Source organism: Periplaneta americana, chromosome 10 (genome assembly GCF_040183065.1).
Source record: "Periplaneta americana isolate PAMFEO1 chromosome 10, P.americana_PAMFEO1_priV1, whole genome shotgun sequence".
NCBI classification, from domain to species: domain Eukaryota; kingdom Metazoa; phylum Arthropoda; class Insecta; order Blattodea; family Blattidae; genus Periplaneta; species Periplaneta americana.
Window position 1 is genome coordinate 158850357 of NC_091126.1, and position 17295 is coordinate 158867651.

General features: G+C 36.8%; 1 protein-coding gene across 11 annotated transcripts in view; it reads left to right on the forward strand.

The window, feature by feature from the left end:
• PlexB (plexin B) overlaps positions 1-17295 on the forward strand; it is a 1260445-nt gene that overhangs the window by 24648 nt on the left and 1218502 nt on the right. For all 11 annotated transcript variants that reach the window (XM_069838306.1, XM_069838310.1, XM_069838312.1 and 8 more), the window contains exon 2: positions 1035-2279. In XM_069838306.1, coding sequence (XP_069694407.1) covers positions 1086-2279 — 1194 coding nt within the window. In that variant the 5' untranslated portion in view covers positions 1035-1085. The remainder of the gene's footprint in view (positions 1-1034; positions 2280-17295) is intronic.

Consider the following 17295-nt stretch of genomic DNA (forward strand, 5'->3'; position numbering starts at 1 on the left):
AGTACGAAGAACGAAACTGGTAATTAGGATTAGGTATAATAGTCTATAGTGCGATAATATGCACATTAGAACTAAACCCTGTATCGAAATTAACAGCCACCATATAAAAAAGTGTGTTTAAATATCCATATGATTATTTTTCAATTTAACTTCAATCTCTATATTGTACGCTGATGTGCTTTAGACAGTATAATATACACTGCAAAATGAATACGTTCGCATGGCTAACTCAGTTCGTGAGTAAAAACACTTATTCTTAATACAGTACTGTATTTTGATGAAACGAAAACCTAATGAAAATTATCGAACTCAAAATCGCGATGTTTCGTAGTTTACGTAAGTGGATGAACTACTTTTCTTCCCTCCTATACCTATTAAAGTGATTTGTTTGTGTGTTAGCTAGTATCATCGAACTACAGTCGTGGAAGGGGGAGCAATCTGTGTTTCCGGTTCTCTAAAGATATAGCCAGGTTAATATTAAAAATGTTAGTAAAAATAAAATGATGTCCCGTATAAATAGGGAAGAAATTAGAGTATAAAAAAGTGCGAGGTTTTTTACTGATCGATTTCATATGGAATAGCCCAAATGTAGGAAAACAAGGGTGTGTATGATACTAAATTAAGCGTCGAAAAATTCACTCCGTGCGTGAAGTAGATGTGTGCATTAGCGCAAAGTTCAGTAGTTGTAATAGCTTGTTAGATGATGTCGGCTTTCTAGGAATACTTGCGTTTCGTCTGATGTGCTTATACAAAGTATGATTGTTCTATAATCGCTATAAAGTTATCTGGGTGATTCCGTAGTTTGGAAGGGTCGTAAAATGAAGAAACAAGTAATCCGTCGTCTCGCGCGCAGGCGTTTCGTAAGCAGTGTAAAGAAGTGTGCGATGTAAATGACGCAGCCATCGCGAGGGTGCGCGGGCCGGCCGCCGCGCGGCGCTACTTGTCGGCTGCGCGCGCACGACGGCGCGGTCCGGCACCTCGCACAGCAATGAGTCCCAGCGCGGACATGTGACCGACCGATGCCTTGCCCGCAGGTCTGGTGATGGTGACGCTCTGGTAGACTGCCGCATAGCGCTCCCTGCAAGATGGGCGTCGTGGCCGCCCTGGTGATGCTGAGCCTCGGGATGGGGGTGGTGACGGAGATGGACGTGGGGCACGGCGGCGGCAGTGCGGGGCCGCCCGCCCAGCGCCCCGACGCCGCCCTCAGACACATCTTCGCGCAGTACCCGCCTGCGAGCGACAACTCCAGCGCCCTGCGGTTTACCCACCTGGTGGTGGACAAGAGCACGGGTCGCGTGTACGCGGGAGCGGTGAACAGACTCCTCCAGCTGGACGCGGCACTCCGCGTCGAAGAGACGGCCGTCACGGGGCCCCACAAAGACAGCCCTCAGTGCCACGCCAGGGGCTGCAACTCCCCTTCCATCCAGACCACGCTCATGGAGAACGTAAACAAGGTGCTGGTCATCGACCCCGAGTCGCGGACGCTCATCGCCTGCGGGTCGCTGAAACAGGGCGCCTGCGAGAAATACAAGATGGCAAACATCTCGCTGCAGCCGGAGTTCGTCCCCACAAGCATCGCCGCCAACGACGAGGTGGCGTCGACGTACGCGTTCATCGGACCCGAGCACTACAACCCCTGGGGACGCTCCAACGTGCTGTACGTGGGAACGACGTTCACCAACAACGGCGAGTATCGCCACGACGTCCCCGCGATCTCGAGCCGCAATCTGTATAACCTGGACTACGCCGAGTTGAGCTTCTCGAAGCAGTCGATGGTGCGCATAGACGTCAAATACAGAGACCATTTCCTCGTCAAGTATGTGTACGGGTTTAACGCCAGTGAGTTCGCCTACTTTGTAATCGTGCAGAAACAGTCGCCGCTGCCGGGCCAGGAGGAGCTGGGATATGTGTCCCGCCTGGCAAGGACCTGCATAAACGATGCCAACTACGACAGCTATACAGAAGTGACGTTGCAGTGTATGGTGCGGGACGTCAACTACAACCTGATCCAGGACGCCAAAGTGACTCAGGCGGGTGCCGACTTGGCGCTCAGTCTGGGCATCAAGCCGAACGACCCCGTGCTCGTGGGGGTTTTCGGCCCAAGCCGCGGAATCACCAACGAGCCGCAAATCCGCTCCGCCGTGTGTGTTTACAGTCTGCAGGACATCGAAGCCAAGTTCAACGAAAACATCCACATGTGCTTCAACGGCAGCAACAAGTACCGCAACATGGACTACATCTCCGGTCTCATCCTCGACGGCAAGTGCCCAAAGGCTGGGGTGAGTACCATTCATACGTACATTAGATTTAGTAGTGTAGAAGTTAAGTCGTGTGTTAATAACTTTGGAGGGAAAACTTAGTGTACTCTTTCCTGACTGGAAACAGTTTAAACTTGAAGGTCTGAAAGAATATATTTGTGTTTTTCGAGTGCACATCATTCATGACGCTTACAAAAAGGCACTCTTCACTGCCAGAAATTAATTTTGTGTGCACAAAGTAAGAATTTTGTGGGTAGCGGGGAAGGAAGGAAACCGTAAACTGAAGTTTATCCAAAGACTGAAAGAATGAACTGAAAATGAAAGTCACGGGAGGGACGTTAGAGTCTTTAATCAAGAAATTTTAGTGGTATATGACAAAATATTTTGCAGATAAAATATTTGGGAAACCTTCGCCAAACTAAGTAATTGTAGCCGCTGCGTGTATACGCGTAAGATGAGTTACTTTCACTTGACGAAAAATACAACGCCAATTACTAGGGAGCGGATTTTTATGTGCTAAAAATTGTTAATATATTTATTTTTTATGTGCTAAAAAGTACGAAAATATTTGCTAAAAATATATTTTTTTTTTAAATATGACAAAAATTCCTTTCTTAGCTTGAAAAAAAAAATGTTACTAGGTACCCACCAACCACACTTCAGTGCTAGTAGTTGGCCGAGAATTGCAGTGAACAACAAAGGTCATCTCCAAATTTATTCTCCACCTCAAATGCATGCCGATTATCTGTGAACAACGACTTATACTGTGAAAACGATCTTTCCACATCACAGGACGTCAGACGTGCATATTTAAAGAGAGGAATTTCACAAACACATACACCGTCAATTTCACCTACAGGCACATCCTCCAATACTTGAGAAACTTTACACATTTTTTATATCCACTGTTTTTCCCAAACACATTCTGGAATTTGTCCCTTAGTAATTGTGCTTCTGAACCTGGTAGCGAGTCTAGTTTAATTTCCACGGCACGCACCTCCCTATTTCAGACAACAGGTTTTTGGATGTTTCGAGTTTTTTTATGGTGTCACACAAAAAGCTTAATTCTGCTAATAGGAAAGCCAAATCGTTTTTTAAATAACCATCTTTCAGTATATCTTGAAGGATATCGATTAACGAACCCCGATGACAAGGAATCACAGGAAGATATATTGTCTTACTTGATAGACATGAGCGAGAGGAGAGAGATTTGTTTAAATTAAATAATGTTCATACCCGTGCTCTTATCTGTTGTGTTTCACAAACAAAGCGTGGAATGAAATCATCTTCAGCAACAATAAACATTCCTAATTATGTGTTGCAAGATCTCTCCTCCTTGTCCATGTTAATTTATTCTCTAATTATAACATTGATATGCTGCCTAGCAGTTCCCAGAACTTGAGGCGATACTATTACAAAAATGGATCACGGATACACTACACAGCGCTTAGAAACACGAAGCAACCAAGAATTCTTAAAAAAAGATAACGTACTTCTGAGTGATATAATTGATTTAGTTTTAAAATATTTAAAAGTTCTTGTAGAAAAAATTATTTAATTAAAAAAAAACTCCAATGTTTATGTGTTTATAATAGATTTCCTGAAAATATGTATTTACATAAATTTTTTATGAAAATATGTGTTTTTTTGTGAAATAAAATTCGTGTTTTAAACTTGAAACTTCATGTTCGGAATTTTTAACTTTGTTAATTGTGTTTTATCACACGCAAAAAGAATATTGAATTACATAGGAATCCGCTCCTTACCAATTACCACTTCGGTGATTATTGCGAATCATTGTCTTCGAAATACCTTCAACTGCATATTCCGCAAGTTCTTCTGTAAAGTTGAACGCTTGGCTCTCCGAATCAGACATTGGCTGTGATAAAATCATGTAGCCTGGCCATGTCGTGACGGACCAGAGATCAAGTGGCTTTGTATTACAAGGAAACTGATTGATTCGCGGGGTAGCGAGCGGTAACTCATTGTACCACTTTAAGTGGGCCCAAGTGAAGTAGCAGTATGAATGAAACTGGCACGTAGCGCTCCCGTCTCGTGGGCCATCGTAAAGGATCGAACGATTCGGCATATGAAAACGGATACTCTGTTTACAAAACAAGTTTGTCTCGCTTTGTCGTGTGCCGAGGCGTTCCTTCCAATAAAATATCCGGGACGCAGTCTTAATGGGAATAACTAATTATACGCTCGTAGCAATATAATAATTGGAAACTGAGAAACGTCTGTTCTTGAGCGTGTTCCTTCGACATTGGGGGGTAAATTAATGCTTGTCTTTGACTCTTAAATTAACTTAAAGTATGGAAATACTTAACCTCTTCCCTTACTATATATTTAACCAATTTTGTGAAAAAAATAATCATTTTTTTATTTTTGTATATAAGTCGTTTAATATTACAGAATCACTGTACGTCACTAATTTTCTTACATACCTAAAAAACCACTATAAAATAGACAAACATTCATACCTGAATTATTATCCCGAGTTATCTCGTGCACCTTGATTCCAGCTCTGGTAGTTGTTCCACTTTGATTTTCTCCTGAACTATTTACCAACTTATGTTTTTTTATGGATTAACTTATGAGGTACAATACCAGTGCTGTTATCAAGGCGTTAAATGTTGCTTGTCGTGTGATAGACTCGAAAGCAGGGTATTAAGCACAGTGGCACATTGTATTCCGGACAGTAGTATCACAGTCTACTATTTACAATCGCGAAGCTTAAGTTTTGAGGGTGCTAGAAGCAATAGACTGTGACGGTACTATTTTGCATTGCCTGTAATGAGGCGATATTAGCGATCCTAGTGGTGAGCAACTACCTAATGTTTGCATATTTGAGTCTCTCGCAATACTACACATGAAATCCTGTCTGGTTGGGTTGTTCTTCTTCAGAGTTCGTGGAATAACTTCTGGAAAATGTCTACCTGTAAGCCGAAGTGGGTTGGGCGATTTTCCTGGCCATCCTGCCTTTAGTGATAGAACATTCGGGGTGTATTTTTCGAAAATCTTACGAATTACCACCATTCGATAGGCAAAGGGTGTCTCCCTGCCTTCAGATATCGTATACCAAACGTAGGAATCCCACCACCAGAGTAGCAATATCACTAACTTCTGTAGCCATCTAGTCAGGAAAAGGTTAATGAAATGATGGAAACGTATATATTCGGGATAATAATCCTTAGCAGCGAAAATGGGACTCACACGAGTTAACTCGGGTTAATCAGGGAAGTGGTTAAAGTGTAGTTCAGTTGAAAATTAAGTTCTCAAAAGTCTTTGCGAAGTTTCATTCCATGTGTCAAAAACTAATTTATTTATGCACCGAGTTTCGTCGTCAATTTGGATCTGTAGATTAAAAATTCTTTCCGGAAACCCATTCAGAAACGAGATAGTTGAAACACAGATATGCATAATATTTCTTGTCAAAGACAAGTTCGAATAAACAATAACCATATCCGCTATTAATTGTAGGAATGACACGGTCTATTTCTTTTCTCTTCAAATATTGGGAATATTGCAAGAATGTTACAGTTTACATTAAAGTTATCGATTTTGTGTTGTTATTGACCAGATATTGACTCTTGAGTAAAGCAGTGTATAAGTTATATTAGTATCACTTGAGGCAAATATTAGATACAGTTAACACAGTCTATTTCAAGGTACAACCTTGACTGCAAAACCCAGGACACGAGCTTACGTTTTCATTTTAGAAATAATTGCGATAACGCTCTACTTAAATGTTTATATTTTCACATCCTCCGTTTATGTGACCATTAGGAGAAACAGCGATGAATCCCAAGTGCAAGTGAAGGTAATAGCGCACTATCACAGTGAGTGAATTTCTTTCGCGAAAGAATTGTATAGTAGTCCCTATAGCTCCTACTTTTCGTAGGTAATTAAAAGAAAATCGCATATTCATAGCCGAGAAATGTTTGCTAATGTTTGTAACTCCATTAAGAAAGGAGTAAAAAATTAAAAACGAAATTGGGTTCCCAAATATTCGTAACTAATTTAAAGAATGTGCAACGCATTCCTAATCTGCTTGATCCCCGATACTTTCAGTTTCAAGTGTTAAAATTGACGCTGAAAAAGGGTAATTCGACATATCAGACAGGAAACGTGAGAGAGTAACAGAAATCGATGATTTTACTAAATGTGTTATACGTAACTACTATACAAAAATGTTACGTGCATGAGGAAAACCCCACTATCACGAGACTAGACTTAAAGTTTAATGGGGTGGTGGGTGAAATTTCTGTTTTCTACATTTTTTTCAAGCTACGTCCACATTCTAGTATATACAGTCACGAAGCTCAATACGTAGTAAATATGCATCCATAGGTAGTTGCTAACCACTAGGATCGCTAATATCGCCTCATTACAGACAAGGCGAAATAGTACCGACACAGCCTAGTGTTCCTAGCACCCTCACAACTCGAGCTTCGTGACGTGTAATTATGGTGTGATACATCATGATGTGGTGAAGTTTAATTTCTGTGAGTCAGTTAGTTTCTGAGTTAACAACAATATTCTAAAAAATTTGCATATTTCAAAATGAAATCTCTCTCTCTCAATTTTTCAGTAAAATGTTTGAAAATTTTTATTGTAAGACCAGTGGCATAGGCCTATTTAGAATAACGTCACTCATCACTTTTTCTATATCTTTAATATAAAAGAGGGAAAATGTTTACAACCATTGCATACCTAAATACCTAAAAATAGATATTTTATATTGCCGCTATAAATATTTAATTTTTTATTTCATAAAATATTCATTTAACCATACAGCCCATGCGCTGTTTTGTTAACCACGGTGTATAGAACATGCAGTAGAAATTTCATGTTTCTAACATCAAAATTATAAGAGCCTTTTCACTTCGAATCTGACGAAATGTGCTGAAAAAAGAAACGTGTTCCTGAAACTGTAACGGAAATCGATGATTTTAATAAATGTGTTATACGTAACTACTATACAAAAATGTTACGTGCATGAGGAAATCCCCACTATCACGAGACTAGATTTATAGTTTAAAGGGGGTTGTGTGTGAAATTTCTGTTTTCTACATTTTTTCAAGCTACGTCCACATTCTAGTATATACAGTCACGAAGCTCAGTACGTAGTAAATATGCATCCATAGGTAGTTGCTAACCACTAGGATCGCTAATATCGCCTCATTACAGACAAGGCGAAATAGTACCGACATAGTCTAGTGTTCCTAGCACCCTCACAACTCAAGCTTCGCGACACATAATTATGGTGTGATACATCATGATGTGGTGAAGTTTAATTTCTGTGAGTCAGTTAGAGTTAACAAAAATATTCTAAAAAAATTGCATATTTCAAAATGAAATCTCTCTCTCTCAATTTTTCAGTAAAATGTTTGAAAATTTGTATTGTAAGACCAGTGGCATAGGCCTATTTAGAATAACGTCACTCCATGACTTTTCCTATATCTTTAATACAAAAGAGGGAAAATGTTTATAACCATTGCATACCTAAATACCTAAAAATAGAGATTTTATATTGCCGCTATAAATATTTAATTTTTTATTTCATAAAGTATTCATTTAACCATACAGCCCATGCGCTGTTTTGTTAACCACGGTGTATAGAACATGCAGTAGAAATTTCATGTTTCTAACATCAAAATTATAAGAGCCTTTTCACTTCGAATCTGACGAAATGTGCTGAAAAAAGAAACGTGTTCCTGAAACTGTAACGGAAATCGATGATTTTAATAAATGTGTTATACGTAACTACTATACAAAAATGTTACGTGCATGAGGAAATCCCCACTATCACGAGACTAGATTTAAAGTTTAAGGGGGTTGTGTGTGAAATTTCTGTTTTCTACATTTTTTCAAGCTACGTCCACATTCTAGTATATACAGTCACGAAGCTTAATACGTAGTAAATATGCATCCATAGGTAGTTGCTAACCACTAGGATCGCTAATATCGCCTCATTACAGACAATGCGAAATAGTACCGACACAGCCTAGTGTTCCTAGCACCCTCACAACTCAAGCTTCGTGACTCTATATACTAGACTGTGGTAATACACTGCTCTCATAAATTGACTAAGCATATTGGGAATTAAATCAGTGGCTTCCCCAAAACACGCTATGAAATTTTTCATGTAATACAATATTAATCTCGAAAAAGAAAGCAACAACGAGCAAAATTGTAATTAAACTTTTTTAAATATCTCAAAGAATAACCCCTGAAATTAATTACATAATTTACCGTTCACATTGTGTGTATATTTATTTGTGCGAGATTGTGCGTATTTGCTTGGTTTCCGCACAAAACCAATCCGCGAAAAGTCTAAAATTCCACATTCAGTATTCCCAACCTAACACACACAACAATTTCCCTCTTCTTACCGCTTAAGCGACATATTGATTTTACTGCTTTAGGGTTTTAACATATTATTTTTAGAGACGTTCAGTATAGCAATAATTATAAATTGGAAACTTACCAGTGCAATTTCACCTAAATTGCACCGTTAATTATTGTTTTTAAATATTTGCAAAAATTAAGTAAACTCTACAGCTCCACTAAAGTTACTGCATTCGTGCTGCAAGTAACATTAAGGAAGCCGAGAAAAAATCAACAAACTTGCCGATGTTATTACTGCAATATGTTACATAAATAATATTGTTAAAATATTAAAATGAAAAATAAATCATTACATAACCTTACCGTTTGTTTTAAGTTCGCATTTGTAGACTGGGGGGGGGGGGAGACAGACGTATATCACGGCCTGCTAGAGTATAGTAAACACAGAAAACATTTTAAAGCAACAATGTTGAAGATAGATATTTTTGTTTTGCAAAATTTGCCGTCATTGAACAGAAACCAAGATGGAGATTTCATTGCAACTAATTAGAAATTCCTCTTTCAGGAATGTAATAAACGATCTTCGCACAAAATAATGTACGATACACGAGCGGTATGTTTTCTTTCAATTCTCGGAAATTAAAAAAGCACAACTACGTTTCGCTTTTTCAAACTTTTCCTCGAACATGAAAACTTCAACATACCGCTCTTGTAACGCATATTACTATCTTAATGGACACTCTGGTTAATGCAATTAGTTGGGTCGTTGATGTGTGCTAAATGAATTTTGTACGAAACAAGTTTTAATGATACATTTGAAGAAATGAAATTCACTTCCTATCCTTTACACCTGTAAGTATTTTGTGCAGGTTCGGTACTTTGAAAAGAGGAATTATTGCACACATTACTCTGTGTGCCTTCGTCTTGAAGAGTTGATGTTAGTAATGCTACAAATTTTGCGTATAAGTGGAAATGCGTGTCCCTCGACTAAGAATTGCACTTGTCACTTATCGTGCGTTTACTTAGTGTTCACTCAAAGCGGTGACCCAGCGTCGTGTTGATGTGTTGGTTAAAGGAGTCACATAAGGATGATTACCGAACTGGCTAAAGATCCACGCCTTGTAAACGTCTTGTGGAAATAAGGATATTGGATATCTAGTGGCGAAGGAAGCGTGTTACTATTCGGTTGAGAAGCTTTTGTCATCTAGTCTGCTGTCAAAATATCTTAAAGTTAGAATTTATAAAACAGTTATATACCGGTTGTTCTGTATGGTTGTGAAACTTGAACTTTCACTTTGAGAGAAGAACAGAGGTTGAGGGTGTTTGAGAATAAGGTTCTTACGAAAATATTTGGGGCTAAAAAGAGATGAAGTTACAGGAGAATGGAGGAAGTTACACAATTCAGAACTACACGCATTATATTCTTCACCTGACATAATTAGGAACATTAAATCCAGACGTTTGAGATGGGCAGGGCATGTAGCACGTATGGGCGAATCCAGAAATGCAGAATTGATCAAATTTATAAATACTCTTTAATGAAATTCTATCATAAAAATAGAATGAAATTTGTAGCTCAGCCACATGATCATAATACAAGACGAAATGAAATTCTTAAATTAGTTGAACCTAAATGTTTCACATCTGCTGCTTTACAACACAGTACAAATCATGGTCCACGTCTATATAATTCGATAATAAAATTTCATCCAGAATTAACTACTTTAAGCAATGAAATTTTCAGATCCAGAATTAAAAAAAAATATATGACAGACTTCCCTGTATTTATATTATGTACGATGTATTGTAAAACAAGTTTATTTCTATCCTAAGTATATTTTTTTATCTTATCTTGGTTACTATATTAACATGACCTGTACTAATTATACTACTAATAATAATTTAATATTAATCCACCAATCTCAACATCGTCTATTTTTCACTCAGTTATTACTAGTAGGCCTATTATTATTTACTAAATTTTATTATCATCTTTATGTGACCTATTTTCTTAAGTATTTTGTATACAAAGTATGGTTATTTATGTAACGGAACTGTCCCCGAACACGAGCTTTGCTCTTTCGGGGTATTTTAATGTAACGTTTTTATGTATATGTTATTATTAAATGAATAAATAAAATAAATTAATATAGAGTGTTAGTTGGGAGGCCAGAGGGAAGAAGACCTTTAGGAATGCCGAGACGTAGACGGGAGGATAATATTATAATGGATTTGAGGGAGATGGGATATGATGATAGAGACTGGATTAATCTTGCACAGGATAGGGTCAGATAGCGGGCTTATGTGAGGGCGGCAATGAACCTTCGGGTTCCTTAAAATCCATTTGTAAGTAAGTAAGTGGAGGAGGAAGTAATTTCGGCAAACTCTGTGTGTATGTGTATGTGTATGTGGATTAAATGTTAGACGAATATAATTAGTTTAAGTTTACTATCTGAATATACGATACGCTGCTCTAACAATTATTTCGGTGTTTGCATGAAGATATAATTTTCTATCATCCCAGGTAACGAAATGTATTTCGCTGTGTATAACATTTTCTCCAAAATATTTGACTAACTTTGTTCATATCCAGAGACATGGTATTAAATTCGTGCCAGTCTTACGGTTGAAATTTATTTTCTCTGCACAAGGAAAGGATTTGTGTTCGAAAAAATATTTAGTGCACTGAAAATCTGTCGTAATAATTTAATTCAATTTATTATTTTCTTCCACTTAAGTGACACAGACAGTGTGAATACAAAAATTCAATGATTTTTAAATTTAATTTATTTGTTTACTAACTCCGCGCATATTGGCATGTAGCCATTTGCACCTCTACCTACTAGTTCAGCGGTTATGATGAAGAATCCTGTTTTGAGGTTGGAGATCGCATTTTGTTAGGCCCTATGATAGATGAAGGTGATAATGACGGAGAATGAACCCAGGGTCCCGCGACGAAAATTGCCCAGTAGGCTATTTGCTCTTAATGAGTTGAGAGAAAACATTGAAATATACCTCAACCAGGCAACTTGTCAGGATTCGATCCCGGGCCCACTAGTTTCACAGTTAGGCACACTGACCATTCTTCAAACTATCGTGTCTCCAATCAAAAATGGCCTCAGATAAAAATATCACTTCTTAATGAAACCCATACGAGTAACTTGTATGTATATGTATATGTATGTATGTATGTATGTATGTATGTATGTATGTATGTATGTATGTATGTATGTATGTATGTATGTATGTACGTATGTATGTATGTATTTACACTGCAAGTGGGCAAGCACCCGGTGGCAGTGGTACAAACAATATAAACAATACACAATAAAATTACAATACACAATACAATTAGATACACAACACAATTATGTACACAATACAATAAGAATACACAATACAATTATACACAGTAATTACAATAAATAATAATACATAAAATAATCTAATAAGTGATACCTAATTTTACATTACAACCTACATATGTATAGGCCCTACATAAGTTTCACATTGGTACGGATAATAATCTTTCAATAATTTCGAGGGAAAAATTGTTCCGGGGTCGGGTATCGAACCCGGGACCTTTGGTTAAACGTACGTTGCGTTGAATAATCTTTCACATTACTCTCATCTCAGTCACTACACTGGCACTATGACACATTTCATTGACACTATAGAGCACATTTCATTGACACTATAAATTATCACTGATCGAAACTATTGACTACACTGTAAAACCATAACTTCACTGACTCACCACGCTTCACTGATACAACAGTTCAAATAAGACATACACTTATACCCTTATTCATACTTATAAACAAAACTACATTTAAACTAAACTAAGAATTCAAACCAACGGAGTAACTCGTCAGGCTAAATAAATACTTGTCACCTTAATTTTAATTTACACTTTATACACAAAGTTTTAAGTTACTCTTGAATCTCCTTAAGTAAGGACAGCCCTCAAAGACCGCTGTAGGTCCATTCCAATCATTTATAGTTCTATTTTGAAAATGAAAATTTACCTACATCCGTTTTCTGTTTCCTACATTTGATTTTAAAATCATGATCGTTCCTACCATAGTACGTTGGCTTCTCTAACAGAGCCGTTTTGTCTACCCATGCTTTTTGACCTAGGTGTGCTCTATACACTGATGTTATTCTAGTTTTTCTACGTCTGTTTTCCAATGTTGCCATTTAAGTTCTTTTATCGTATCATTTCCGTCTTCTCTTTTACCTTTTAACAATTTAACTTATAAATTTTCAAATTTGACTTCCTCTTGGTCTTTACTTAAAAAGACCAAAAGATGTTTATCTAGAAAAATAGTCTATTTGTTCTCTTTTGACTATGTCTTCAATTGAAAAGTTCTCCGGAAAATATTTTCTGCCATCAAGAAATAGTAGCCATTTCAAAGGTGATAGTTTTTGTCTTTAGCATTTTGTTTGTATTCCGTTATTATTTTCGTTATGTTGTATTCCTTCGTTCTCAAAACGTACAGAGTACAATTATTTTTGTATACTCATATTTAATCAGTGACTAGATGCGAGGTCTCTTACTAAAATAAAAAACAATTACTACAAAAATAAACAGTTTCAGGCAGATCTGTGTAACAACAAAAATATCTAGTAGACAAATTTAGAAGCGACACAATTCTTAAAATTTATAAAGCGATGGTGATTCCTACTCCATCATATGAGTGCGAAATCTGGGGTCTAAGGAAGGACTTTTAATGGAAAATATCAATGTCACAGAGTAGGATAGGGCCTACAGGCTGTGGACAGGGAGGGAATTGATGTAATGAGGAATGAGTTGAATGCTGACAGCCCTCATAATATTACTTACTTACTTACTTAGAAATGGCTTTTAAGGAACCCGAAGGTTCATTGCCGCCCTCACATAAGCCCGCCATCGGTCCCTATCCTGTGCAAGATTAAGCCAGTCTCTATCATCATATCCCACCTCCCTCAAATCCATTTTAATATTATCCTCCCATCTACGTCTCGGCCTCCCTAAAGGTCTTTTTCCCTCCGGTCTCCCAACTAACACTCTATATGCATTTCTGGATTCGCCCATACGTGCTACATGCCCTGCCCATCTCAAACGTCTGGATTTCAAGTTCCTAATTATGTCAGGTGAAGAATACAATGTGTGCAGTTCTGTGTTGTGTAACTTTCTCCATTCTCCTGTAACTTCATCCCGCTTAGCCCCAAATATTTTCCTAAGCACCTTATTCTCAACCACCCTTAACCTATGTTCCTCTCTCAGAGTGAGAGTCCAAGTTTCACAGCCATATAGAACAACCGGTAATATAACTGTTTTATAAATTCTAACTTTCAGATTTTTGGAGAGCAGACTGGATGATAAGAGCTTCTCAACCGAATAATAACACGCATTTCCCATATTTATTCTGCGTTTAATTTCCTCCCGAGTGTCATTTATATTTGTTACTGTTGCTCCAAGATATTTGAATTTTTCCACCTCTTCGAAGGATAAATCTCCAATATTTATATTTCCATTTCGTACAATATTCCCGTCACGAGACATAATCATATACTTTGTCTTTTCGGGATTTACTTCCAAACCGATCGCTTTACTTGCTTCAAGTAAAATTTCCGTGTTTTCCCTAACCGTTTGTGTATTTTCTCCTAACATATTCACGTCATCCGCATAGACAAGCAGCTGATGTAGCCCGTTCAATTCCAAACCCTGCCTGTTATCCTGAACTTTCCTAATGGCATATTCTATAGCGAAGTTAAAAAGTAAAGGTGATAGTGCATCTCCCTGCTTTAGCCCGCAGTGAATTGGAAAAGGATCAGATAGAAACTGACCTATACGGACTCTGCTGTATGTTTCACTGAGACACATTTTAATTAATCGAACTAGTTTCTTGGGAATACCAAATTCAATAAGAATATCATATAATACTTCCCTCTTAACCGAGTCATATGCCTTTTTGAAATCTATGAATAACTGATGTACTGTACCCTTATACTCCCATTTTTTCTCCATTATCTGCCGAATACAAAAAATCTGATCTTACTTAGAAAAATAGATGAAATTTGAAGGTTTGTTTATCGAGAGTGTAAGAATATCGATTGTCGGAAATGACAAAAGAATATCAACCGAGAGAACAAAGAAGTTCCGAAAGACGAAAAATACTTTGAATTGTCCAGTTTAAAGTGTAGACAGAACAGATCAATTTATTTATTTAATTTAATTTATTTGTTTAATCTGGCGGAGCTAAGACCATTAGCCCATCTCTACCACAACACCAGAATACAAATAGAAAACAAAACAAATGCAGAAAGAAGATGCAAATAAGAAATAAGTTTATAAATAAAATTACAGATACAAATACAAAAAGCACAAATGCAATAAGAATGAGAGAAATTATATATATATATATATATATATATATATATATATATATACTAGTAGGAAGATATTGTCTACCTAATATATTAGCGATTAAGAAAAATGATTAAATATCTAGAAGTAGCTGGCTTTGCAAATATAAAGTGCAACAAAACTAACAATTTCGAAACATTTGCAGTAAGTTAGAATGCTCAGTTTACTTTCTTTGCATTCTACGTAGTAAGAAAATGCTTAATGAGTTTGTTTTTGAACACTGTTAAATTCAGACAGTCTGTGATGTCACTGGGTAGGGTATTCCACAATTACGATATCGAGATTTAGGCTACTCTCGAAGTTGATTATTTATTTATTTATTTATTTATTTATTTACTTATATTTAATGTGCTGTACAACAGCCAGAGGCGAATTACAGTTCAGCACAAACAATATAACAAAAACATTAGCAATAATTTACAATAAAAGTACAAAGAAGTAATTAAATTAATGGCAATTAATTAAAATCATAATTACAAATGAAATAATGGAATCATAAATGAAGAATGGAATCATATAAACTAGTATTACAAAGATATACAAGATTATAATACAACGACAATAATGACAATGAATGGACGGGATAAAATGGATGACTAAACTACATAGCATAATGAGATAAAAGTAATTGTACTTGAAAATGAAAGGATGGAATCAAGTAAATTAATAAATAACAAAATGATATAAAAGTTAGCGAGAATAATAATAATAATAATAATAATAATAATTATTATTATTATTATTATTATTATTATTATTATTATTATTATTATGAACTGCACGCATTGTATTCTTCACCTGACATAATTAGGAATATTAAATCCAGACGTTTGAGATGGGCAGGGCATGTAGCACGTATGGGCGAATCTAGAAATACATATAGAGTGTTAGTTGGGAGGCCGGAGGGAAAAAGACCTTCGGGGAGGCCGAGACATAGATGGGAAGATAATATTAAAATGGATTTGAGAGCGGTGAGATATGATAATAGAGACTGGAATAATCTTGCTCAGGATAGGGATCAATGGCGGGCTTATGTGAGGGCGGCAATGAACCTCCGGGTTCCTTAAAAGCCAGTAAGTATGATGATGATGAATAATTTCATTCAAACTGCTTTCAGTTTTTTCTATTCGGTTGCGTTTGAGTGTTCATTATTTGCTATTACACGTTTCTTCTTACACTAAATTGTAGTGTTCAGAATATTCCCAACGTTAGTGTGAAGTTTGTAACTTTTACGAAATCCAGTTCTATGTAGATGTAATACCATACCAAAGCTAATTAAATTTTGATACTTATTCCAAACATTCGCTGTCAGCTGTAAATTAATTTCGTATTGGACCTTCTCTCAAATGTTCATAATTTTGAATTTTTTACGGTAATATTCCCAGTCAAACCACTTGTGTTAAATTTTAAATGTTACTTCTGCAATATGCAGATGGCGTCTGAATTGTCGATTAAAACTTGATCACCTGCCAAGGAGGCGGTGTGATAATGTGATGCTCGTTACATAAATATCGTTCTATTTTGAAATAATTTACAGTTTAATATTGTTGGTGATATCTCATTAACATACGTGAATCCATGAGTGTTTGATATTTTCTGCGATAGGGCCTATCTGATTGTAATTCCTGAATTTTATTTTGTATTTCTTTTATGTTATGTAATGATGGATTTTCAGTGTCTTTCTCTTAGAATGTTAGGCCTGTTTCAATATTCAATATTCATTTTACGTATCACAAAACAAAACTGTTATTCCTGTCCAATAGCGGCTAGCCCATTGGCGCCCAAACACTGTCAGAAGGGGGGAGGGTGGACTCACCTCCTTCTATTCACTCCAAGAGAATAACGCGTTCATGCAAGCTTTATTTTAAAGATTTCTCCACTAATTCATTTCTTTCAGTGACGTATCTGCGGGTTGCAATGCCATTCTTGATTTATGAACAGACAATAACAACCCACATGTAACGAGTTCAGGACTATCAGTCTGATACAACACTCGGATAAGATTCTTCTGTGGAGTATAAGTTAAGCCTAATTCTGAAGGTTAGGACTGTCTGCTTCGAAAGCCTCAATCTGTTTTAAAACTTATGTTCATTTATGTATATTTGAAAGTGGTGCAATGTGTTTGGAAAAAATCTTGGCCACCGTGGTCGTTCAGTAATATTGAGCACTCACTTATCGTCACTCATAAGTTCTTGGAAAATATCTGCAATATCCATGTGTATTGCGGGAACTGCCATCTTATACAGGGACATCATTTTATTTTTACTAACA